This window comes from Amphiprion ocellaris, chromosome 6 (genome assembly GCF_022539595.1).
Source record: "Amphiprion ocellaris isolate individual 3 ecotype Okinawa chromosome 6, ASM2253959v1, whole genome shotgun sequence".
Taxonomy (NCBI): domain Eukaryota; kingdom Metazoa; phylum Chordata; class Actinopteri; family Pomacentridae; genus Amphiprion; species Amphiprion ocellaris.
The window spans coordinates 33,805,128-33,832,663 of record NC_072771.1 but is presented as its reverse complement, the minus strand read 5'-3'; the positions used below and the strand labels follow the sequence as shown (position 1 = coordinate 33,832,663).

The following is a 27,536-nucleotide window of genomic DNA, read 5'->3' as shown; positions in this document are numbered from 1 at the left end:
AGTTCCAAGTGATGAAAAAAAATCACAATAATTCCAAAACACACATGCAAGAACAAAAGAGAGAGTTGTTTTTCTTGATTGACCCTGTTTTCCATATCAAATTTGATTCTCTCAAGTTCATTTTTCTGTAGGATGATCGTTATGCAGGTTGCATAGGAGTTAGTCATGCATCAGCTCTATCAAAGACCGTGTTCTTGGGGCACTGCACACTAAATGACTGTGTGAGGAGCAAAATAAATCTATCTTTCATTCTTAAAATGCTAGAATGTGACCACTTTGTTCAGCATTTTTATTTGCATGCTAAAAACCATAATGTGCATTCTTGTTTGTTGTGTTGTATTCAAGTCAATAAACTATGAATGCAATAAAGAACAGTTTCCATCATGCCAGCCATGCCTGTATTAAGTGATTACACATCCCTAAATTGGCAGAAGAATGTTTTTTTAGCCATAAATTCAGTTTAATGCTTCAATCTGATCCACCCACAATCAGTAAATATCTCAGTTCTTCTATAAAGGGCCACTTTTATGACCAGGAAATCACTTTTCCAAATCATATGCTTGCATGAGAAACGGTACAGTTGTAGGCAAACATTTGTGTGAATGCGGAAAATAAATGGATGTTCACCCCCCTCACAGACATTCACAGAGGGATAAAGTCCATCCTCTCTGCAAACATTAATGAGTAAACTTTACAGTGACTTGGTCTTGTGGGAGTTAACTTTAGCAGCTTTTCAATTTTCATTGACATAAGTCTGGATTTATAAACACACCCAAGAAGCTGGGTGTCTCGGTCAGGTTCAGGATTCAGGCTTAAAGAGGAGCTCGTCTCAGGGAGGAAAATGATCATAAAGGCAGTGATTGGGGTTCTATGTGCAGCAGTTGTACTGGCCATTGGTATCGTAATCGGTCACTTTGGTATCAACAACAGCTCGGCTCCATCCTGGTTGAACGATGTGGCGAAAGACGTGGATGAAAGCCTCATTGAGAAGTTCTTGGCCGAGGTGGACACCATTCACATTCAGGAAAACCTACGGTAAGCCAATGAGTGATAAGATTTAGATTCTGGTGGTCAATTCAGTTAAGCTTTTTATTTAAAATGTGAAAAAATGAGAGAATCAGAAGTGGATCATAAAGTGATTTCAGACTATTTAAATGGGTCACATTGAAGCATCTCTGTCTAAATAAAGTGTAGGATCATCGGCACTTATGAGGTCCAGAGGGAATCTTTTCATACATATTTGTGGAGTTGCTAACCCTTAGATGCATAAGTGGGTTAAAAATGACCCGGTGAGGTCCTTTTCTTGCAAAATCTTTGTAATGAAAAGCTTTTATCATTTCATTTTCCAGCTATTCCTCAAAAACATGTTTTTAATATCATTACATTTAAGATTTTAAATTACCTTTTTTACTTTTAAAGAAACTGTAATATTTGTATTACTACCCCAAGTTCTTTATCGCTGATAATATCATACAAGAGGTGATGCAGTGCACAAACTTGGACGGATAGAGAGCAACAACAGCTGTAAGAAAAGAGTGGAAAAATGTCAACAAAATGAATGTTGACATTCTTCTATGGCTGTTGTGTATAATATTCTTCTTTTTCAATTATTGAAATGTTCAAAATGTGTTATAAAGTCAAAAATAAACATATTTCAAACATGAAATCATTTTTGTGTGGATAAACATATAATACAAACAATAACACAAACTATTATTTTTAACCAAAATTACAAAAATGGTATAAAAACACTTTGATTCTTATACGGGACCCACTTATGGAAGAGCGTAGGGTCCAATCACTTGTGGATCTAAGGATTAAAAGAATACATGGTCATGAAAGCTTGTGTTTTGTGGTTTAAATTCTTAAGATAGATAGATAAGATAAAGATAAGATAAAGTTCTTTATTTCTCCCCACTCCAGGGGAAATTTACATTGTTACAGCAGCTTATGTAACAGTAGACATAGTGATAAGAATAAAAGAATAATAGAACAATAGTAATAATATTTACAATATATACAAGGGTGACAGATGAGGGTAAAGTGGCTTAACAGAAAAAGTAAAAATAAAGTTTAAAAGTGCAGAGATGTGCAGTGCAAGAATGTCAGTGCAAATTTTATGGTTTGGGGTGGTAATGATATAGTCCAGTTTATGTTAACATCAGCCAGTGATGCTGATGTTGTAAAGTCTTATAGCAGATGGAATGAAGGACCTGCGATAGCGCTCTTTCTTGCAGGGTGGATGTCTCAGTCTGCTGCTGAAGGAGCTGCTTAAAGACCCCACAGTGTCAAGCCGTTGTGGATTTTAGACATGTATAGCAGCCAGCACATGGTTTAATTTAAGCTTTCCTTTATCCTCTTCTTCTACAGGGAGCTGACCGATGTGCCTCATATGGCCACCACACCTGGAGATGAGAAGACAGTGCAGACTATGCTGAGGAGATGGCAGGACGCTGACACGGGTCTGGATGATGCCTGGAGAGAAGAGTACAACGTGTACCTGTCCTTCCCTGACCCCAATAATCCCAATAAGGTCACTGTAGGTGAGTGAAAAGGTTGCTGAATGAGCTGTAACCCCGAGAGTTTCATTTATTTACCAGCAGACCAATGGGGTTGTTTATTTCAGTGGACGCAGCCAACACTGTGCAGCACTCCATCAGAGAAAGGGAGAAGGCTTACACTTCAGATCAAGACGATCCTGAGGTGGTTCAACCATACGCTGCATACTCACCCGCAGGACATGCAAAGGTAAAAATCTGTACCACTTTGTATCCTGAACACTAAATTCATCGGTAAATATTTTAATCCAGCAATATGATCAGACAAACTTAACCCTAATCCTGTAGATCATGCTGGAAAGTGAGAAAAGTATTGACTTTACTTGGTATAAAATAGCGTCTTTGTTGAACAACTAGAGTTGACCCAGGTGTTTAATTCAGGGCGTGATAGAGCAAGGAACATTGCAAACCATAAAAACAACCATATAACAACATGCATTTGCAGCAATATAGCGTCACAAGAATCACTTTATTACATGTTTGTGCACAGATTTTTCTTTTTATGGGTTTATGGGATAATGTGGGTTTACATCATGCATAATTTCTGAGAAACTATAAAGATCACCTGACGGTCACATCATTGACTCATTGGCAAACAGAATGAGCTGACTTTACAGCTATAACCTTTGAATCTCCTTTTATAAACTGCCAGTATCTTCTGAGGAACATTTGTCTATTATTCATCCTCACTGTGAGCTCATTGGAATAAAACAAGTGTTTGACTCTTGCAGTGACTTGAAGACCGAAAAATATTTTTACCCTCCAGCGTCAATTTAAAGAGAATTTACGACAAAAATGAAGATGTTAAAGACAATGCCAAAATGTGCTATGCATTAATATTTTTTTCTTTAAAGCTACGGTGCATCAGTTCTGATAATAACTAACAAATATGTTCTCTGCAAAAAAACCCTGCCTAATATTATATATTATTATTATTTTCTATTCTCAATGACAATTTTTTTTCAACATCAGTCCTGATCATGAAAATATATATATATATATATATATATATATATATATATATATATATATATATATATATATATATATATATATATATATATATATATATATATATATATATATATATATATATATATATATATATATATATTAATTCATTTTTGGATTTTATTGAAATAAAACAAAACAAAACAAACAGAAAAACCCCACAAAAGTAAGTATTTTTCTATATAATAAGTGCTAAATAGAAAATTCTTATTTTGGTTATCATAGTCTGGGATATGTCAATGATTAACATCTGATGATTTGTCATTTTTTAATGCAGTTTAATGTTTTAAAAACAACTCACACTCAGGACTTTAAAGACAAAATATCCTCCTTTAAAACCTGCCTTAAAAATGTTATATAATAATATTATTTTCACCCTGTAGTGTATCATTCCTGACATCATTCCTGGTCGTAATTACCAAATATTTATTAATTTTCAGGATTTTAACCCTTTAAGTTTGTTTAAAATATCATTGTTGTTATTGTTGTTTTTAAAACAAATAATGAATTCTTTTCTATATAATTAGTGCTAAATGGAAAATTCTTATTTTGATCTGGAGTGTGTCAATGATTAGCACCAACACTGATCATAACACATTACTATATATTATGTTGTGTCAGATTTTTAATAAAAACTCACACTTGAGGAAGAATAATATCCTCATCTGAAAAAGAGTGGAACTGAGGTGTGATTAATTCATGAATGTCTATATAAATCCTTTAAAGGAGATAATGAAATGAAAATTTGAGTGACTGAAAGACTGAGTAAGGTCCAGATGCAGGACAGCTGACCCTACAAAACACAACACACTGCAAACTTCACTGTGACACACTTGGAAAACCTCCCAGAAATGATAAAACGCATGAAAATACTTCATGTGGAAGACACATAGATAGGTAGAATCAAATGTTGAAGAACACGACTAGATTGATTTTTTTACTCTTTCAGCCTGTAGTAAAGGTTATGACTGCTGGTTTTACTGGTGCCACAATAATGTATTTCCCATCAAATGTGCCATCAACACAGCTAAAACCTTTCAAGTGCCATATCACCTACTGATAACATTGCAAGTTATTATGCAGGCTGAGTTACTAAACCAACAAAAGCATATCAGTTAAGAGCCAAAATGACTCTGATATGTAACATTACTGTCTGTGCCCATCTGTTTCAAGGAGAGGAGGTCATAATAAAAATGAAATAAAAGAAGAGGCTGCGATAAGAATTTAGATAAAGATGCTCAGTACTGTGTCAGCTAGATCCAGTGTCATAAATTGGAATAAAATGACTGTGAGGATTTAAAATTGTGTTACAAAATGATCAAATCACTCTATCGTGGCAGCAGTTGACTGGATTATTGTTTGAGCGTTGCTCTTTCTGATGGTTTTTAGGGGAAACTGGTTTATGCCAATCAGGGGAAACCAAGTGATTACGAACAGCTGAGCCAGACGCTGAACCTCACAGGAACCATCGCCATCACCAGATATGGTGGAGCAGGAAGGGGAGCTAAAGTGAGTTGCACACTGCAGTATTTAGTGACTGTTATAATGAAGATGATTATTTTTAGTTTTTTTATGAAGCAGAAACCAACATTACAGGCTTATTTCAGCTTTGACAAGTACAGTCAATTTACTCAACATATCTAATCTTTTCAATCATTAAATCCACTTTTTTTTGAGACAATAAAGGTTTCAAAGGACAACCATAACATTTTCATTAGTACAGCAAAGCCTTTATATGAAAGAGAGGTTTACAACACTCTGTCACAATCACTGACTTAGTTACTTTTTACACTGTACCAATCTGCATAAGTAGAATATGCACCTATAGTAACATTTTCTGTCTTACATCAGCGGCAAGTTGTTTTTCTAGTGAACAAAATCCCCAGATCAGTGAACACTGAACATGAAAATAAATATGTACAAAAATTGGCGTTGGATGAATAATGCAATGGAGTGTTATCAGTCTCACTCCCTATGCCCTAGGTCATTTTTTTTTTTCAAAAAATTTCTACATGGAAAAAACATCCACAAATTCAGTTGGTAACATCTCCACAGCAAAATTAGGCTTTATGGATAAGAGACACTTGAAAGAATTTACTACCTTTTTTCCCTTGACCAGAAACAATGATGCATCCATATTATTAGAATATAGTGGAAAAAGTTCAATATTTCTCATCAGACATTGCTCAAAGTGAAAATTACATATATTCCAGACTCATTACACATAAACTGAAATATTTCAAGCCATACATGAACATACTTTTCAAAGTTTGGATATTTCTGCATCAAAATCTGTTTTTTAAAATTGATCTTTGCTGATCATTTTAAATATTCTATTTTAAAATTGGTTTTGGGAAGGTTCCATAAGCTTGTAGTTAAAATGGAGGAAAAAAAAGGATAAAAATATTTACAATTTCCACTTTGAGCAATGTGTGATGAAAAATCCTGAACTTTTTTCACCATATTCTAACTGTATCAGATGCACCTGTAGTAGTACTAATCAGCCTCTGCAGTGAAAGTGTCATGCTTGCAGTCTTCTTAAAATGGATAATGTTCAATAACAGATACATCCTTGTCCCAGCAGGAATATGGTGGTTATAAATGCTGGTTTAAAAAATGCTTGTACTGGTTTGCTTCCTGGTTAAAAGGCATATTACATGGAGCTGATTGAACACATAAACTTGCAGAAATTAAAAATCCATTCAAATTGTTACCAAATGCTGCACTTGTCCCATCCAGGCCATCAATGCAGCACCCTACGGAGTCGTCGGTGTGCTCGTCTACACAGACCCTCTGGACATCAATGATGGTCTCATGTCAGACACCAACGAGACATATCCTCACTCCTGGTACATGCCGCCCTCTGGTGTGGAGAGAGGCTCCTTTAACAGAGACTTTGGAGACCTGCTCACGCCGTACCTGGCTGCCAAAGGTAACAAGTGTTGTAAAAATGGCTGTACTTTGGCTCCTACACCATAACAGGAGGCACTTTTCCAACAGCTGTACTGCTTCTACTCAAGTTTTTGTTTATCATGTCATCTTAATACCTAACTTTTGTATGAATTCTTAAGAATAATCAAATGTTTTGCAGAGGAAACCTACAGAATCCCACCAGAGAATATAGTAGGGATCCCTCCCATTCCAATTCAACCAATCGGATTCGAGGATGCCTACATATTAATCTGGTTTGTGATGACGCTAATCTGATTATAGAACAGATACAGCTCAAAATGGTTGTTAATGACTTTAATCAATCTTATTTTTCTCCATTGGTTATATTATTTCAGTGCGTTGGGTGGAGATGCAGCTCCAAGTGAATGGCAGGGAGCTTTCAACTGTACCTACAATTATGGTGGTCCAGGCTTCAAACCCACATCTGAGTTCAACAACAGGTTGTCAAAAGTTCATAAGTTACTAACAAGCAACTTTTATTTTTTCCTAGAAATCACCAAGTATACTATCTTGTCATTTATCTGTTACATCTTTTGTCTCTTTACTTGATGTGTTTTCGTGGTTTTGCCTTTCAAGCCTCTAAATCATTACTTTTGTTCCTATATTCAAATAGATGTAATATAGATTATGAATTGAAAATTAAATTGCAAGTCAGTGTGATTACTTTTCCTCCATTTAGAATGTTTTTTTACATCTGAATTTCTTATTAAATTTTCCTAAAGACATCCTTTTTGAGGTGTAGCAGCAGAACTGCAGAGGAAACCCATATATGCTGCTCTTCTCATTGCTTTTCACTTCTGAATTGAACCCTCTTTTCCAGTGATGTGAAAATGGACATTTACAACAAGGAAGTAATAAAGAACTCCGCAAACGTGATGGGAGTTATCAGAGGAAGTGTGGAGCCAGGTGAGACTGGTGACTAAATGGAAACCAGTGATTCAATATCAACAATTTTGTAATTATTCTGCTTCGTGTATGTTTATATCTGTAGACAGGTATGTGATCTATGGGAACCACAGGGACAGTTGGGTTCATGGTGCCATCGATCCAAGCAGTGGGACATCTGTCATGCTGGAAATTACCAGAGTTCTGGGCCGGATGGTCAAACAAGGTGAGGAGACTCACAGATGGAATAAATATTACTCGGTTAGTAATTTTATTCACCGGACTGGATAAAGAGTTCACCTCTGTATCTCTGTCTGGCAGGCATCTGGAGGCCTCGGAGGTCCATCATCTTTGGAAGCTGGGGAGCTGAGGAGTTTGGACTCATCGGGTCTGCTGAATACACAGAGGTGACTAGCTATAACACTGAGCAATATGTACATCTAATTAGAAATGGTTTGCTTTAAAGCATTGCTATGGAAAATCTGTAAAGGTTCACCAACAGTCTGACAAGATTAGTTTATAAGACATAATGCAACATTTCTCAACTCACGCAAGACTTTTACCAAACTGCTGTTCTTGATCTGAAGTTTGTGGTTCATTTTAGCAAACTTTGCATGGGTGTTCCTATACACTCTAAAAACAAATGTTTAGTCTCAACAAAATATATTAACACGCAGTTCGTATCAGTCTTTTTGAATTGTGACAACTTCTAGTGAAATTATGATCAACCAATGAACGATAAAAAGCTAAGGGAATTGGTTTTTCCTCTTCAATCAATTGCTTCATAATTGGTGTCATAAACTTCAATTTTAAAGTTTTTGTAAGAATTGGAATCCTGAACTCGAAGTGGAGAACAATAAAGCAATCAACCCAATTTAATTAATACTACAACTTGAAAATTGTTTGAAATCGACAACAGACAATAATAAGTTGGTTTAATTACCAACATTGTTATGTCAACACAGTTCACTAAAGCAGTGTCCGAACTAAAAAGGTTCATCCAAATCAGTAACTTGAATTTTTATCTTGTAACCTTGCATTAAGTGGTAGAAAGAAATTCCTTTGAATACTTTTAATAGTGTGGGTCACACAAAACTGAATCACTTCACTTGTCTACTTAGTTGTATAAGTTTGAGTACTGCTTTTATACTCACAGTGACATAAATGACCTTGATCTTCTGTCTCCTTCAGCAATACTTCGCCAAGCTCAGTGAACGCACCATCGCTTATATAAATGTGGACATAGCTGTGTTTGGTAAGAAGCTTCACATGTTCTACCTGTCAGAATTAAATAAAAGTGTTTATTAAAAAAAAGCTTCCAACACACAGTGATCACAGAAAACAGAATTTCTAACTCCTCAGTTTTGCTGCTGGCCTTTGATTTTCAAGGATCGAAACTAATCAACACTATTACTCGAGAAGAGCACTGTAACACAACTAGTGGGGAGGAGGACAAACAAACTATGACGCTGTCTCACAGTGGGTAATACCCAGGCAGGAAAGGATAAGCGAAGCTTTACAAAAACTGCAAAGCTCCAAACCCTAGCACAAACAATAGGCTCCAATGTAAACTTCTAGAAACTCAAGCTAGACTATAACTATAGGACTCAGAAATACCATCCAAAGTTACTTCAATAAACAATCACAAAATGAATCAAAGGCTGATGCTCAGACCGGGCTCACGCTGGAGGACCTCAGGTGGATGAAATCCATAGAGAACTTGAGATGGCAGGTAGGTATGGAGAGGACACCAAGGAACGGCTGTGATGGATGGAGACGGCGAAGAATCCAGGTGAGACCAGGCAGGAGCAGGCAGGTCCGAAACTACGACGGCGGAAGATAAACTATGTTACTACAGTTACGTGCAACAGAGAACTTCAAACTATAGTGTGCGAGAAAACCAGTACAGGTTGCATCATGATCTGGCAGTGAGAGGTGAGTAGCATCTGGTTATATGCTGAGAGAGTGAGGTGTGACTGGCAGCGTTCCACCTGCTCCTGAACCGGCTGAAGAGGGTGATGTGAAACACCTGGTGCAGCAATTACTCCAAGGAACACCTAAAAAGGAAAAAGAGGAGGAGAAAGAGGGACAGAGAGCACTATCTAGATCTATCTAGTGTATACTCAAATAGAAACAGTATGTAAATAATAAAAAAAGGAATTTCTGCAATGAACTCAATAATGTTGCTAATCTAAAAGATTCCTGTTTTTTTTTTTTTTTTTTTACAATCAGCCAATGCCACCCTCAGAGCTTCAGCAATGCCATCACTGCAGAATGTTATCTTCAAGGCTTCAAAAGAGGTGAGCTCTTTAAAAAAGTAGACTCAGCCAATTCAGGTGCTTCTCTCCAGTTTTTAAACTTGAATAAAACTGATGTCCAAAAACCTGTCGCATATAAGTATATATGTTTGTTGTCCAGGTCAATGCACCTGGAGAATCCTCCACATCTGTATATGAGGCCTGGAAACTTCATTCCAACAGGACAAGTCCAACCCATGGAGTCATTCCCAGGTATCGAGATCTTAGGAAAAGTTATCTAAGTTTTTAGCAGAAGATTCCCTCTGGTGAAACATGTCCATGTGCTGTTTTTTATGTACTAAAAGATATATGATTGAACAAAATAAAGTCAACACCATGACTGACCATTTCCACCTTGAAATTGCAGTGAATCTATGGTAGTATCAAGCATCTGGGGTTTCATATGGTTGAGATAGTGTGACTGAGACGTGGAAACCTTGACAAGAACTGCCCAAATCAGGATCAAGTGGCTTCTTGATTGGCTGTTAAATGAACAATTTCACTGTCTGGATGAAACTGCGGGAATCTAAATGTTTAGTAGAAACAGGAACTTATGAGGTGTTGTTTCTTCTCATCTGTAGTGACATGACTTATTTTGCAGGCAGTACATTGTTAAATAACTTCACATTCTTGTATTTTTTAAAGATGTTGCAAATCAGTGCAGCTTTGTCAGGATGAGTTATACCGATGCAGCACTGTGTAATTTATTGTCTGGACTGTGTGGTGGTTTGCATTGATTGTACTGTATGTGTCTCCACAGAAGTGACAGATCTTCCAGGCTCTCATTAAATAAGATGTTTCATGCTTTGTGGCTTCCTTCCACAGGCTGGGTTATCTGACAGGAGCAGGAAGTGATTACGCTGCCTTTGTGCATTACCTGGGAATCTCTTCCATTGATATGTCATACACTTATGACAGGGTAATAAAGTTGTGCTCATAAACTCACTATGTGACATTTAAGCAACATAACGCTCCACAATATTGATTTCAGAGCTTTGAAGGTGAAACTGTGTTAGATTATGGTGTATTTTAATTCTTTTCATTTATAATAACCTGTCTCCACCCCCAAAAATCAACAAAACAACAACTTTTTACCTCAGGGTCAAAACAAGCCAGAATTGACCTGAACTCAATTAGCTGTTCAATTAATACTTATCATATGGGTGTTTTTCCTCATACAGAGTAAAACAAACGCTCGGATTTACCCTGCTTACCACACAGCATACGACACTTTTGACTACGCCTCAAAATACATCGATCCTGGTAAGCAATGCTGTTAATTTTTCATGCTTCTTCTACAGTCAGTCAGCTGAAGAAATCTCTTTTTAAAGTTCAACCTATTATTCATTATCAGCTTGTTTTTTCCTCTTGTCAGATTTGACTTATGAAAAGGCAACAAAGCATTTTCCTGAGAATTCCTCTTGTTTGTGCCATCTCATACCACTCCCTCTTCCTCTCAGGGTTCGTCAGTCACCAAGCCGTCGCCAGGACTGCAGGAAATATCCTGATCCGATTGGCCGATAGCCTGCTGTTGCCATTTAACTGCAGTGACTACGCTGAGATCCTGGAGGACTACCTCAACACAGCGGTGACTCTATATCAGCAGCAACTTGAAGCTCATAAGATCTCCATTGGTAAGTGCAAGACAGCTACAGATGTTTTCGGTGATGCAGGGGAATATTGCAATACACAACATACTGGCAGAAACATTATGCTGCTAAATTTTAACCTTTCATATTAGAGAGATTAATGTCCCATTTGGGGCACTTATGTTTTTTATGGCTTTGGCTTAACACCATCTGGGGTTCCAGAAATATTTATATGATGCTATGTTTCACTTGAATATTACCCATAATGCATCTTAGTAGAAATAGCATTTACAGACGAGTGACAAATTAAAGGAAAAACCATCATAAAGTGTCTTAGCAAGGGGTTGGGACACGATGTGTTGCCAGAACAGCTTCAATACTCCTTTGCATTGTTTCTACAAGTCTTGTATTATTATCCTGTAAGAGACCATTCCTATCCGGATGGATTGCGTTTATTAATTGTGTTGATATGTAGCAACTCTACTCTCTAAAGGGGACAAGTGGACCCGAACCATGGCAGCAAAAAGCCCACCACACCACAACACAGAATCTACTCACTGTGTGGATCAAAGGCTCAGTTTTTTTCCAGGATGAACTCTTTACTGTGAAGCTCTGCATCTTATTCCAGAACCTCTGAAGCGTGCAGTGGCCATGTTTCGCACTAATGCTCAGCAACTGGAAAAGATGATTCACAATTCAGACCTGGCAAATGAAACGTAGGTGCACACATGCATAAACATTTAGTTGTCTCCTCCATCATCCACATAGAAAATAACTCTAAGCCATTTATCTCTCTGTGTGTTTATTCTCAGGCCGCTGAAGGTCCGAAGGATCAATGACCAGCTCATGTTGCTGGATCGAGCCTTCCTGGACCCTCTGGCCTTCCCAGATAAATATGCATTCAGGTAAGAAGATAATGTGGTGGCTGCATGGCCATGGGAAGCACAAGGGGGTTTATACAGCTGTATGCAGAACAAATGAGGCTGCCATGTGTAGACTTCAGTGTGTACACGGTATATACAAAAGGAATAGAGAGTCAGTAATGCACCACTGCTAATTTTCATCCTATGCAACATTAATCTGGACATGGTATCATTGCTACACTGACGGTTGTAATGATGCCTTACAGTGAAAATTTTGTTTTTTAATTTGTAAAAATGTCCTTGTGGATCAATTTTTTATATGCCAGAAGATGTATTTTGAATGAAATAAGTAGTCAGTGCGATGGCTAAGTATTTCCACCTTGAAGCTGTAATGTACCAATAACAGTCTTAAAAACACAGACGAAGACTTCTGGGGTTTCATATGTGAAAAACCAAAGTTCTGCCAACTTGCAGTGCAGAGCTTTCTGTAAAATCATTCTTCATCAGAATCATTTCTGACTAACATGCATGGCTAAATTATTCCAATGTTACTACAACTTGCCATTGTGGAGCATAAAGTACTTTTACAGTGTTTGAGCAGAAACATTGGTGCACTGGTGTGCTCCAGCTGCAGTGAGTGAGGAAAAGGTACACGATCATACAGGCAGAGGCATTATAGATCTGCACATTTAAAAGAAACCAAGGGTGTAGAGTCACATTGTTACGGATTGGGGAGGATTGTGAACTCAAGGTGAGCGCACACAGAGCAGGCGGGTGGCAGGTCACGGTCAAACAGGCTTTATTCTCAAAAAACAACTTTAATGCCACTCAGGCCAAAAACTCACTATCCCTTCTCCAGAGGGTGGCAGGGGTTCCCGTCCTTCCACTAAGGACGGCAGGGAGGAAAACACAGGCTGCTCCTTGTCTCAGCTCAAGGCAGTCAGTATGGTCCCACATCCCCCACTGTGTGCAGCTGGTCTACATAGCAGCAGATGGAATGAGCTGCAGGTGTGAGGTTCTCACACCTGCATCTAATCCAGTAATCAGCAGCTGCAGAGAGCCTCACAGACCGGCCACACACCTGCAGGGGAACGTATGGCCAGAAGGGGGCGGTGCTGGGCTAGACCCGTGACAAGCAATTTTAAGCAATTTTAAGGATGAAAAGGATTATTTTAATGGAAAAAAATCCAAATATGTAACTTTGACATACATAAGTTTGTTTTTGGGGTTGCATTAACCCTATGATGCACAACATGGGTCAAAAGTGACCCAAATCCACTGGAAAATGGGTATCTCCTGACCCATGCTGCACATCAAAGGATTAATGACCACAGAGGGAGTTTTAAGCAAAAAAAAAAAAAATCTGATTCAAGAGGGTTGACACAAAGGTACTTCTGCAGGACCTCTTATTGCCATTGGGTTGGTATATAGAGTCAGTAAAATTTACTGTAACAGAAATTGATATTGGCACAATATGATAAGAGTGCAGCAGGATTTAAAGTATGGTAAAAGATACCATTGCAAATAAACTACTGAGCACTGAGAAGTGGATGTAAATGCAAAGAATGAAGCAGACTTTAGCATGGCAATATTTAGCCACGCTGGTCACATGATTCTATGGCATGATGAGTCTATGGTGACATCCTCTTACACTTGTATCCTCAGTGCATTTAACATTCTTCTGACAAGAGGTGTAAGGGTCAATAACAATAGCCTCCTGCTTCACTGTGACTTAGCAAATCTCATATCTTTCTTTAATGTGTGTTACACAGGCATGTTATCTGGACTTCAAGCAGTGCCGGCAAGGCAACTTTCCCAGGTTTGGCTGATGCCTTCGCCCAAGCTGAATCATCAGGACTGGACAGTGACTGGGATAAAGTGCACTATCACCTGTCAGTGGTGAGCCAAGCCATCGAGGGAGCTGCCAGCACACTGGCTGATGTCATATAGACACAAATTAGGAGCAAGGAGCTTCACTAATTCAGGAAATAAAAGACAATTAGCAGTGATGCGCCGTGATGAGACTATTTATGCATGGTACCGCATAAGGGGAATGGCAATCAATAAAATTCTAAGGATAAGAATGAATAATGTTTTCTATCTTTGTCACAGGATGAAGATTTATCTTTTTTATTTAAGCACTTCATAAAAGAGGAACCACAACAGCTGATGTTAATACAGTTATGACAGATGCGGCAGTGGTCACTACTGAGTGAAGTCATTAGCCTTGTGCTAAATCCAGCTTATTTACTGCAACTTTGTGTAAACTATTATGAGATTGTATGTTCATTAATATGCACTGTCCTGTTCAAATAAATAAATAAATGAAATGAAAAGTGTTCACCTCAGTAAAGAGGATTCTGACACAGTGACAACACTGGATCTGATTTTCTTTGGGAAATCAGTGATTAATCCTTTGATCCCGATTATGTCCAGCTTAAAGGAGTTTGTGTCTCATCATTATTTTCACATTTCTAAGCTCACAACAAAACAATCAATGATGGAGGATGAGACAAGAACTAGACAGTAAGCAGTTTTGCCTCTGAGCCACTCAGTGAGAAAGCAGACAGATTCTACAGAGACACTGAAGGAAAATGGTGCAGTGTACATTTATCGGGTTTATGATCCAGAAATGAATGGTTAAAGACCATCATCCGGTGGGTTACTGGACGATATAATGGCATTCAGAGGGATAAAGATAGAAAGATTGGTGCAAAGGTTTGCTGGATGAATGCCTACGAACAACATGCAAGTTGTCAAAGATATCCATCAACCGGTACCAGTTAACCTGTAAGTGTTTAAAAAAACATGAGGTGCCTAGAGGCTAAATCATACAAACACACTGCAGATGCAAAACAAATGCTCAAATATTTTATCAGTAGGTGGTTCAGTTTGGTTTTTAACACTGCTGACAAACTGCACCTCACTGAAAACCTAAGTTGTGTAGCTCAGTTGCATCATTCTTCTGTCTGCTGTCCTGCTGCAGTCCCAGACGTGAAGCTACAGTACAGAGTCCTGCCACTTGGGGTCAGAAAACACTTTGAGGCTGAGTTAGATCACAAGTTTTGGCTGCTCCTACACCAGAAATGACATTGGAAGCTGCCAAACTTGGTCAAATCCACCATTTGGAAAGGTAATTTCACTCATACACTTGTAGATAATGCTTTCAATAATTCGCTATAACTTCATTAATAGCCTTGTATGATGAAAAACTGCAAAGAAACAGTAAGAAATCTAAGAAAGGAAGTCATAATGATGTAGCAGCACAAGAAATCACCCTTTTACGACTACAAAGGTTCTCCTCCTTAACTTTCTTTCCTATCCAGTCTTTCTTGTAAACACCGGTCTCTTAGGGATTACAGGTTTAGTCGAGGCCCCTCCAGTCTGGTTAAAGTTTACAGTGTCAGTCACACCCATCTGAGCCATTTAAGATGCTGTACTTCACACTGCACTGGTTCAAGTCTGGCTCGGTGAGTGAACTTTTCATGTAATGAAAACATGTTAAGTGGTTCTCAAGATGGAGATGTAGCTGATGGTCATATTAAATCCCTGTAGTGTTTAGTCTTTGCAAATCAAAGATGTCAGCAAAACAACAACCATCACCATTTGCATTTACTTTGCACATATAGATCTATCTGTTAAGGGTGTCAAACTTTGCATTTCTCTGTTTTATTGAGCCTTAACTATTTTACACATATTAATGAACAGCACAGATGAAGCGTTTTTCCCTTCACCATTCCAAAGTTGACACATTTTGCACACACACGTGTTCTTCAGCTGGAAGTGTGAAAACCATCCAGTGAGCCAAACTGAATGACAGAAGTACAAAATTCATTATTCATTCATTACTACAGAAACTCTATTACATCCCTTAACCAACATAAAATCAATGGAGGGTTAAAGATGATTTAAATAAATCTGAGATATGTAGATTTTCCCCAGTATTTTTTAGCAGGGGAATACTAATAATAGCCAAGGATTTTTTTCTTCTTCAGCAATGGTGTGTTAATGTGTTGACATTCACACATTTTGACATTAATATTAGCAGAACTGCCCAGATCAGCCAAACGCTGTCTGTTCTTAGCCACTGAGTGGTTTCAGTGGTGCAGCAGAAACCAGTAAGAAAGCACGTTATAGCTTAAAGGGCTCTCATGCAGGTTTGTAAACAAATTACACAAATGAAAATTCAATTGAATCTGTTTTCTCATGCCTTCTTTTGCAGTTTATAGTCAGCTGCCTCTTTTATTGTGTTACATGTAGTTCTGAGTTTGTGATGAACATTTTATTTAAATTCATAAAAATGTGATATATAAGGCAATATTTTGACCAATGATTACAGTGGTGCTAAAACTGAGTTGGCTAATGAAAGCATCTATTAGTAGAAACTGTTTATTTTGCAAGGTCACTGATGAAGAAAGCGCTTTTGGAGTAATGTCGCGCCTAAAACCAAGTCACTAACAAGGTCAGTATCGGTGCCAATGCCAGCAAAGATGTGGTAAAAAGTACAATTTTCACAACAGCTGTCGATCAAAAACAACAAGAAGCGTGGGCTTTACTCGCCAGTCGCAGAGTTTATTCTTTTAAATATACATAGACTTTATCCCCCCCACCCCCCCATATTAAATACCCCACCACCCTTCCCTCCCTCATCATCCCTCCCTCCTCCCATTTCTTCCCTCACTCAATTCTCTGCTTTCTTTATTTTCGCCCTCCGAAGAGAAAGCTTGTCCGGCTGAAAAACACACTCTACTTTGTGCAGCATATTGCTTATTAAGACATTTGCGAGAAAACATAAATTAAAAATACTACAGCTTGTCTTTTTTTTTTCCAATTCCTGCTCTGACGTCAGCTTGTTCTGAACAGAATCTAAAAAAAAAAAAAAAAAAAAAGAGTATTTAAAAAAAAGAGAAAACAGCACAGTGTCCCTCAGTCTGGCTACGTAAAATGAACTGGATTCCCATGTTTTTCATTACATGTGTACACAGTGGTCTGTACCGTGGAAGGTGAAATGGTTAAAAGAGAAATTTATTCTTCAACAGATGTCCTGAGTTTGGTCAAATTGTGGGTTTCTATGTCATATGATAAGACATCCAGTCAGGTTGACTGATTGTATTTCAGCCGTCGCTTTCACTAGTGTTTGCATCTCTGCTCATCTGCTCTCTGCTCGTCAGAAGTGTATCACATCCCACAGTCAGGGATGTGATTATTATTTGTGGCTTTTAATCAAATTCTGAGTTATAATTATTGGTCCGATGAGGCAGTTGGAGCTGCAGGCAGAGTGAAGGACAGTGTGATACGGCACTAGAGGAAAATTCAGGTGTTTAAGTCACAAGGCATGCATGTTAACACTGAACTCAGAGCGATGCCACCAGAAGAGTTTCTGAGTCTTGTCAGTCTGTTTTGGTGTGTGTGTGTCAGTGTTTGTGCATTTCTTTCTTTGTACAGATGAAGGTGTTGAAAAAGCCCACCTTTTGATTGCATACATGCATCACTGCACCTACAATAATGTTTCTAAAATTTCCAATGAATGGATGATAAAAGGAATGCCATGTTTGTCAGACTGACATTTTATGTCTGAATTTTCAAAGGAGAATGAATGCATAAAAAAGGAGGACTTTTCCAGCCACCGACACTGTATCGTGTGTGCACGTGTGTCTCATGTGCTTGTGGCGTGTCTCATCAAGTCTTATCAAGTTTTGTATCCATCATTCTAGCAGTCTGTCTGTGTCCCTCCCTCCTCTTTCGGAAGCATAGGAGGGGCTGCGTTGGCATCGAGGGGAAGAGTCAAAAAAGGTCGGGCTGGGGTCACACACGGGGGGAGTATTTAGGGTTTCTTGGCACCTCGGTGAAAGATTTCAGCTCATACGGGATCCCTGTGTCCACTTCGATGGATTTGCGGGAGAATAGCAGCCGGATATCATTGTGCAAGTAGATTTTCCCAGATTTGGAGCTCTGGAATCTGAAAAAGTCAAAACAAAAGGTGTCAGAAAAACTAAATTCTACTGAAGCATACAATATTACTACAAAAGAAACCAAAAAAACTTGCTTGTATGTAATAAAATTTTGCAAAGGCATCATGTATTTACAAGTGTGTAACAACACGACACAATTAAAAACAGACATTTTTTTTAGCACTGACATTTCATTTGAGCTTTTGCAGTTATTAGCGCAATCTTCGGATACTTTTCCAGATGCTAATAAAGCAGAGTTTTGAAGGTCTAAAGAGTAAAAAGACGGATGAAACCACAGCCGTACCTGAGATGTATCAGGTAGCAGAGGATCTTCTTCCTGTCTAGCACTCCGCTCCCTGGAGACGCCTCGCTTTTCCCCTCAACCCCGTCCTCTACTGGCACCAGGAAGATGCGGTGGCGCAGGAAGGTCATGTGATTGACGGGCATATCGCCAAAGTTGTACGTCACCAGGAACATCTTCACCACAGTTTTGTTGGGATTAAATAAGGTCTGGGGAGATAAATCCGACCAAAATTAGCATTTCAAATGGCAAGAACGAGACAGCTAAAGTAGTTTTATTTAAATTAATTTAAAAAAGGACTGAAAATCAAGCACATGACCAAAACAGTAACCATGGAATTTGAAGATCACTATATCAAATGTTGTATGTCATAATAATTAAAATGTTGTGGTAGCAGACAGATAAATATGATTTTTTAAAATTATATATACAGACAATCTGGTCTTTTTTGGCACAAAGAATGAACAGATAAACTCACCACTTGAATGGTCCCTGCTTTGGGTATGCTGTATCCTTTCTTCCCAAGATGCTCGAGGGATATCACCCCCTGTTGAGGGAGCGAGACAAACATGTGTCACTGCATAAATATCGTCAGTCACTGTAATGATGACATCTCTTATTCTAGTACATTTTAATATCTCTGAATTTCTACATCGGAATAATAGTCTTGTGTATTGAAATGAAACTGCAGTGTGACAGCAGTGCTACAGTAGTAATTTCCATTTGTGGTTTGATCCATATCTTTAGAGATTATGTGTGTGATTCCAAATCATCATCATAAACAACAAACACACGCACAAAAAAATCTAAATGAAAGTAGACTAAGTCTAAAATAACTACATCACGCTGTAATTACAAAGCAGCTAAACAGAGACTCATATTTTGTGAAATTAACGGTTCCAAGGACTCATGCAAAAAAGGCCTAACATTCACTTTTATACACAACAGCTCAAAGTCAACATGAGGCATGAATGTGAGAAAGTGAACACAGCTGGTTTACAAGTGGTTCAAGACGTCTGGTGAGAAGTATGAAATTTGTTTACACATTAACACCGGTCCCATCTTAGTAAATACTATGATATACTATACTGTGATTCTTATGGTATATATATATGTAGGGAATTCACAGCATTCAGTGCTGATGTGAACAGATGTGGAACCAGATTCATGATATATGCATGAAAGCAAAAACACACCACAAACTTTTTACATCTGGTTCTGAAGAAGAAAGCCAGCATCAATCTTGTTAAAGCCAGCTCCATATTTGTATTGTTTTGGGTAGTTGCTCTGATCTCTAATTATGCTTTGTTTCTGCCCACGAGTGTATTATTCTCATACCAGCATGCTGTTGGGTTTATTGTTCGAGCCCAACGAAGCGTGTACACAGCCTCGCACAAACATATAATCTCTTGCAGATACAAACACACACTGACCAGGAAGGGAGAGGGTGCACTGTGCTCTGAGATGTCGTAGTATGTAACCTGCACCGGCAGGGTGACGTGCTGAGGGCAATACGAGCCGCTGGCACCGATCTCCGCTGTGAAGCCTTCGATCCGACCTGATGGGGAGAATCGTCCCTTCAGTATGGACTCCTGGGAGAGAAAGAGGCGACAGATGTAGTCAGAGTCAGGAGCCTATTAAAGCTCTTTAAACTGTAGAGTTCACTAGGGACAAGTTTTACAGTCGAATTTGGTCAGAAACACCCTGCTCTAACTGTGAAATCCATAAAAATCCTTATTTCATTATTTACTTAAATTGAGGCCAAAACGGTATTGAACACGGTAATAAAATATGCATCTGTGTTCCAATAAAACTGTAAGGGAGGGAGGGAGAGGAATAATTTTTTTTAAAGGAGTACATCATGTACTAACATCATTACACTGTTTTATCCAGTTTTGATTAAAAAAAAAAAAAAAAACATTATCTTTTTTTTCAAACAAGCTACACAAAGAAGTTATGGAAATAGCTCAAATGTGTTCACCAGGTAATTTTGGCATCAAATCATTTCCTGCATTTACTGTGGATACTGGGTGAGGATGTGCAAAAATAGAAAAATGCTCAAGATGTAGGCACATATAACACCAACAACTACATTATATTATATTATATAAAAATGTTAGAGAGACAAACTAGTAAAAAAATCCATTTCGTTTTCTTAAAATTCTGTTTGAAGATTTTATAATCTATTTGTGGAATGGCATTAAAGAAACTTTTTTTTTTTTACCTTCTCTGTACATTAGTTTCCATTATTAGTTTAATCTAAAATAACAGATTTAAGCCTGAGCAAATCCAATTCAAACTCTGGAATGTCCAGCATATCATACAAACAAAAATTTCCCAATAACAATAGGAAATAGAAGTTTCTATTTTAAGGTTTCTAAGGTTTAAAAGTGGTCCCAGAGGACAAGTTATTAGTCACATCTGTACAATCTTTCATAATCCAATAACCAGCCCTGTCATAACATCATTACAAAGCTCATAATGTTCTTTCTTTTGTTTGTTGTTTGTTTTTCTGAGGTTTCTGAGGTCTTAAGTGATGGTTGTGTTGTACTGGAGTGGATGCTATTAAGGATGTTTCAACATGCAGCCCTGAGCGACAAAGCCTTTATCTATGACCGCTGTATTAAACATATAATTGAACTTAGAAAGTTCCAACAATACTGCCAAAATGGATCATTATAAATGAAAAAAACTGAAACTATAGCTGGGCTGTTTCATTGATAGCATTAGACTGTGCCTGAAAGGGTGTCCGCAAAGTATATCCCCCAGCTACACCAGGAATGTGTTTACATTGGTGAAGGTTTGAGGGTTTGCAGCAATAATGTTGAAAACTTCATACCTCAAAGTTGCCAAGTAGTGATCTGCTGATGGAAGATGAGGGCCAACTGGAACGTGTGGAGCGACCGGTGTCCGTGTGCCTGCCGCTGCGCAGCTGCCGACTGCATGCGACCACAAACACACACAAAACAGACCGGTGGTTAGTGGATAAGATCACACTAATTTTGTCTTAACCAACATGTCACATGCCTCTGAGTGTCTGAGTATTCAAGTCCAGACACAAAACCCTTTAATTTAGCATAACAGGAAACCTACACCAACTCCCACCTTCCTTCCCTATGTTGACTTTGCTGAAGTCAATTAAGTGACACTGAATTGCTCTCATCCATCCACATGTATGTGGAGTTCAATATAAAAGCTTGAACCAAGTGCCTTTGCTTAAGCTTAAATTTTACTCCCTTTTAAGTAGATCTCATCTTTTTTATATTAATATGTGTGATAAGGTGATTACAAATGTGATGGATGATTCACCTTTTCAACCGCAGCCCATTCTTCAGTCGTCTCCCGGATCTTGTGCAGTCAGTGGCAGTCTGGGAAAGAAAAAAAGAACATCAAATAAGATACTTTTTTCTTGTCTTCACTAGAAGCAATATTAAATTTTACACTGCTTGAAATTAAAAAATAATCTAGATACCCACTCTGAAAATTCAAACGCATAAACTGGACGTGTGCTTGTGTGTCTGTCATCCTGTCAGAGAAACTATGAAGTGAAATTGTGTTTTTCAGGTGTCCTTTTACTTACTGAGCACTGACCATTGGATGTTGTGTCACAAGCAAAAACGTTCCCCATTTCCAGGCCTTCGCTCATCCTAAAAGCTACCCAGCTGTCAGATGACTCGATGCCAGCCAAACCTGAGCTACCTGCTAGCCATTCGCTCTCAACAAACTCTTCACTCATGGTTAACTTGTTGGTTTTAGCTAACCTTTGGATACAGCGGCTCTCTAGGGAGCTTGAAGTTGTTCGTCAGCTTATCAGCTCATCGTCACACTTGGTTAAATCCACACTTGGCATTTTAGATTATCTCGTCTCACCTTTTCCTGTGTCTCTTTTTCTAACCTTTACTGAAATATCGCCTCTGACAGTCTAACCTTACTCCTTTTCACCGTCCTTTCTATCCCCAACATATCTTCTCTTCCTTCGCTTGTGGGTTTTTCTTACATCTATCTGCTTCACCCTGTTCTTCCCTCACACACACTAAACACCTGTAGTCACAACTGTATGACACCTAACTAGCGAACCCTATTGTCACCATTAGCACCCTCCCCATCCCACAAGCCCCCTCACTCAAAGCTCTTTCTGGCCTCCCAGTGTTCAAAAATGGCCAATTCACTTCCAGAACCATTTTTAAGCAGGATGTATGTATATGTGTGTATGTGTGTGTGTGTTTATGTGGGTGCATGTGTATGGGAGACACAGCACACTCATGTAGAGGGAACAATAGACCCTCCCTCAATGGGCTTTATTCTGGAGCTGCTCTGTCTGTTCCAGTGTGGCATGATAATGAGCCAGCCAACACTTCATTCTTTCACTTTTACTCGTTCTCTTAGTTTGCTTTTTCGATTCATGCTCCAGCTTCTAACAGATGTCTTACCACCACTAACTTTGAAATGGTATTTCTTATTCCGTATTCAAAGTTTTAGAGGCCTGTGTGTATTGTGGTCGGTTTAAAAGCATGGCATTTGTATGCAAATATGCCCATACTGTTTTCTAAAAGTATTCGGCATTAAAATTAACTGGAGACACTTTTAAGTGGCTGTTAATAAGAGTAAGAAACAGTTGTACTCAGTCCTAATTTCCTTCAGTGTACTTTATGACACAAATAGCATTGGGTTCATAGGGATATTTCGGTACATCCATAAATTTCTGAGGTTTTTCTTACTTGGGAAAAAGTTGCTTGAAGCAGCTAGCTGCACTTCTCTTACCAGCAGTACTGAGTGTGGTTAAATTCAGTGTCGTTTTAGACATTGGCTGTACACTGTGTGCTGAATCTGATGTAAGATGTAACTACCATAACATCACGAGTGTCTTTTTATTACACCCAAGTTGCACAACATCTAATGTAAGCCAATAGCGAGTACAGGAGCTGGAGCAATAGCCTTGCATAGTTGTTTTGGTAAATTGGATTTGTCAAAGCAAATTTTTGAGAGGGATGTATGTGTGTGTTTGAATGTGCGAACCTTAGGCCTGTCCCACACGGAGGGCAGCAAGTGGTTCCAGTAAGGAGCAGCTTTAGCATCAGTGCTACGACACGAGGCTGGGCCGAGTCCTGGAGCCAACAACGACAGCCTGCTTCTCTTGGATGTGGAGGGTCCCTCGTCTTCTGAACACGACTCTCCCGTGTCACTCGGGGACAGCAGCCTCTTTTTGGCTGGCCAGTGACCTCCAGACAACAGACGGTGACCGTTACTGCTGGGAGTTTTCTCCCAGGAAGCCAGGCCATTTGAAGAAGAAGAGGAGGCTGCCTGAGTGGCGCTTCGCTCAGGTGGGGAGGATTCGAGTCCAACGTCCCATTCGGTGGCCTCCCCTGGTTCCTGCAGCTCTGTGTGGTGTGGGGGGGAGAAAGGACCTGGAGGACTGGTGGGGCTGGCAGGGTTGGGGGTTTCATATGTGGACATTTCATACAAGTAAGGGCTGGGCTGGCCACCAGAGGAGCCATTACTACAGCTGTCATTTCCAGGGCTGCCTAGAGAGTGTGTTGGTGTACGGGCTCCATTGGGTGGCTCAGTCCTGGCTGAACTTCCGAGGGAATGACCCTGGTCAAAGAGATGTCCATGTGGGTCACACATTGGGGGGGATTTAGGTGAGAGTGGAGCAAACACATCAGGAATGGGCCTATCGTGATTGTGCTGAGCTGGGCGTCGAGAGGGGTTGTGGCTCGGAGAGAGGGGAGGAGATCTGGGTGACAGTCCCCCCTCAGAGTCTCTGTGTTCCATTTGTATGCAAGAGTATAAGGAACCAGACACACCAGGCCCAGCTGTTGACCCCATCCCAACACCTTGAGCTGGGGCTGGCCCACACAACACCCCTCCCTCCAGTGCCTCCCTGTCTGAGGAGTCACCCAGATGGGGGCGCTTATGAGTCAACTGAGGCTCTTCTAACCCCCTCTTCACACCCATCCGGAGAGGCCTCTGTTGGGCATCAGAGTGGGTTTCTGTGGAGGTAGAAAATCCCCCCAACTGGGAGAAGATGGAGAGCTGGTAGACCTTTTGGAGCCGCAGCTCCTCCTGGCCAAAGTGCCTGGCCACCCCCGGTCTCACACCAGGGTCGAGGCCCTGTGTTGGGGATGAAGGTGGAGGCAGGTCCCCCTCCTGTGCTGGAAGCTCTAGTGGAGCCTTTTTGTGGGCTAACTCCACGTGAATGTGCCGCATGGTTTCGCTGCTGGAGGATAAAAGTCTAAACTAACTTTTGTGCAACAGGGTTAAGTAGGTCCTCACAATTGTCAGGAGGCAGAGCAAGATGTTCCACAGGAATAGGAAATCCTATGGTTCCTGCTGTGATGTCATCAAACAGTGTGAATCAGGAAGCTGAGCCGCACAGCACCTGAGAGGACCAAAATACAGTATTACTACTAAGGACATATTTTAATACAGTGATTAATAATGGAAGAACAACCAGAATATATTTAACCACTTTAAAGGGACAACAATGATGTGCGAATACTTGATGTCTGTAATTTAGGATCTAATAAGCCCTTTTGTTGGATATGTCACATTGTATGCAGATTTTTCCTGAATTTCATCAAGCAACAAAACCTATACATTAGAAACAGCATGTCAATTCACATCATTCACTTTTGGTTCATGCTTTGTATTGATGACAATCAATTCAGCCTGGTGCTGTCATACCCATTTCTCCTTTATTAAGTGAGATGCAGAACTATTTGATGGAAAAAAAACGGACCAACTTTACGAAAATCAGATTAGGTTGGGGTGCTGAATCCCTTGCAACTGTATACTTTATTGTGATCACAAAGGAATGGCATGCCTTTGACTGCTGGGTCTGACACAATACCTTTATCTTGAAAGACTATGATGTAATGATTTCAGCATGTCATTGTATTATCTGAACAAGTTATATGCAGTAAACCTTTCCTGCACAAAACCAAAAAGATGTTTGTATTAGAAAGTAGAGTTTCATAAATTCTAAAAACTCCTTACCACCTCTCAGCTTTTGAACTGTATGAAAATACAGTTAGTTCATTGCATTAATGAGACACAACACAAAATGCAAGACATGAACCTAATCTGTCCGATTAAATAATAGATTAAGGACGATGCCCAAGATCAACATCTCACCTCTGTGCCCTTCCTTCTCTAATTCTGCCCGTGTGGACAAGCTGTATCTGGCACAACATCTGAAAGCTGTGTCCGAAATGGCCTACTAAAGGAACCCGTCGATCTCCATAGCAGCTGCCATGAAACAACGGCAACATCCCAAGACAGGTACTCAGGAAACAGCAGCTCTCCGGAGGGAGCAGCAGTGAAGGAGGTGGGCACAAGAGCTAATACCTGAGGGGAAACAAAAAGGTTGCCAGCAATGTCAGAGACAAAGCAAATCAAGTATCATGATTAGAAATGTTTAGTTTATGATTCAAAATTAAAGGTTTATGTTTAACTTTCTGAACCCCAAAACCAGTCAGCAGTTTGAAAGGCATGTTGTCTTTATAAAAATTACCAAAATCACACAAGTAAATCTATAGAACCTTCCAACTGTCTTTGAACTAAACATCTGTGGTGTGATGTTTAGCTTTAATATTTGGTATTTCATAAAAATCCCTTTACTCTTCATGTCTCATTTGTAAATTTGCCAAAAATAAACAATCCCGCTCAGTTCAACAGGAAAATCAATAGTTACTCAGCTACAACCAACAGTCATGGGACAAATTTTGAGGGACTTGGACTGAACTGCAGGCTGCATTTATGCAGAGCAGATAGAAGAAAAGTATGGAAGCCAATTAAAAACATAAGTAACATGTTCTTCCCCCATGTTTTTATTGGTAATACCTGTTGGTACTTAAAAAATGTTGAACACATTGACTCCAGGTTTTCAAATAAATTTACTATTTGTTTTACTGATTGATTGACTGATTGATTGATTATTTATGGTACTATAACTCATTTTTGCATTTTCCCTAATTATATAGTTGTTTTGTTTTCATAGATGTGCAGGACTTTATACTGCATTGAAAAATGAGACCACGCTGAGCAAAAAAGTAACAACTGCAGAAAACACCCACAAACTGCTTGAGGTTCAGAGCATTAATGCAACACTGCAAGAAACTAATTACAACATTCAAGTTCTTGCTTTTTTTGTAATATAAGAAGTTGCTAACTACTAGCATAGAGTAGCAGTTTGTCAGTGCACATTAATTACATGATGCTTGTTTATTCAGAAAACTGAAAGACTGATCTGCACCGAGGCTAAAACTTACCAGGCGGGCGGAGTGTCAGTGATGCAGGAGGCTCTTGAGTGGAAATGTCTCCGAATCCAAGTTGGTAGTAACTCTATGGGGGCTCCCCCTGTGGTTGGCTGGTAGCCAGACACTCCCTCCTTGGTCACCTAGGCATGATGTGTGGCACGGCTGTGGCATCATGATCGGGTCATTCCACCCAGAATCCCTGAAGAGGAAGAAAGAGACCGAAACAAATCAGATCAGTGAGTCCCTTTTAATTTACCACCAACAGCTAAGACTCACAGACTAATCCTGCTATAATCACACACAGATTTTGACTGACATACTGATGTACACATTCAAAATTAAACAAAGTCCTCATAGTTATGCATACTTAAAGAGACACAGATGGCAGATAAAGGCCTGCATACAGAGAGGAAGTCATTATTTAGGTCGGTTACTGAGCAAAGCGACAAAAATAAAAAAAATCAATCAAATAACCAGTTTCATTACAATCTACCACATGTACTCAACATGTCAAGGGGGAAAATTCTATCACTGTCTATTATCCAAAACCGAACCCACCGATTTAAATACAAAATCCCACAACACTCTGAGTAGGGGATCAGACATGGAGGAGTCACTTGTGGAACTAACTTGGCACTAAACAGCGCTAGGCCAAGAGAAGCGGGCCATTTCCCAACCCACTTGGACCAGAATTTGGGAATGTGGGAGGGGGTCGCAGTGAGCTGTCACCGTGGCAACCAGTAGCCCAAGGATAACAGCTCCTTTGTGCGTGGCCACAAAGAGGGAGAAAGAGAAGCTGAGCCACAGGGGGAGAGAGAGAGAGACGGTTGGTGGGGGATACTGGGGGGCAGGATGAGACCAGGAAAGATGC

At 39.4% G+C, this 27,536-nt stretch overlaps 2 protein-coding genes across 6 annotated transcripts in view; one reads left to right on the top strand and one right to left on the bottom strand.

The window, feature by feature from the left end:
• Positions 1–719: 719 nt before the first annotated feature.
• On the top strand, positions 720–14,494 carry naaladl1 (N-acetylated alpha-linked acidic dipeptidase like 1). The gene is made up of 19 exons (XM_023264597.3): positions 720–1,035; positions 2,371–2,543; positions 2,627–2,748; positions 4,959–5,078; positions 6,309–6,501; positions 6,661–6,754; positions 6,857–6,961; positions 7,342–7,427; positions 7,513–7,632; positions 7,728–7,813; positions 8,598–8,661; positions 9,639–9,706; positions 9,825–9,916; positions 10,529–10,622; positions 10,885–10,966; positions 11,164–11,337; positions 11,921–12,008; positions 12,105–12,197; positions 13,928–14,494. Exons 1-19 carry the CDS (start codon positions 842–844, stop codon positions 14,103–14,105), a joined length of 2,226 nt encoding a protein of 741 aa, XP_023120365.2. The 5' UTR covers positions 720–841; the 3' UTR covers positions 14,106–14,494.
• Positions 14,495–16,806: 2,312 nt separating this feature from the next.
• Positions 16,807–27,536, bottom strand: part of LOC111564815 (atos homolog protein B) — a 31,703-nt gene continuing 20,973 nt past the window's right edge. For all 5 annotated transcript variants that reach the window (XM_023264625.3, XM_023264623.3, XM_023264624.3 and 2 more), the window contains 9 exons: positions 26,678–26,864; positions 25,542–25,754; positions 23,424–24,786; positions 21,717–21,775; positions 21,247–21,346; positions 19,841–19,999; positions 18,886–18,954; positions 18,411–18,616; positions 16,807–18,114 (listed from right to left, as the gene is read on the bottom strand). In XM_023264625.3, coding sequence (XP_023120393.2) covers positions 17,961–18,114; positions 18,411–18,616; positions 18,886–18,954; positions 19,841–19,999; positions 21,247–21,346; positions 21,717–21,775; positions 23,424–24,614 — 1,938 coding nt within the window. In that variant the 5' untranslated portion in view covers positions 24,615–24,786; positions 25,542–25,754; positions 26,678–26,864 and the 3' untranslated portion in view covers positions 16,807–17,960. The remainder of the gene's footprint in view (positions 18,115–18,410; positions 18,617–18,885; positions 18,955–19,840; positions 20,000–21,246; positions 21,347–21,716; positions 21,776–23,423; positions 24,787–25,541; positions 25,755–26,677; positions 26,865–27,536) is intronic.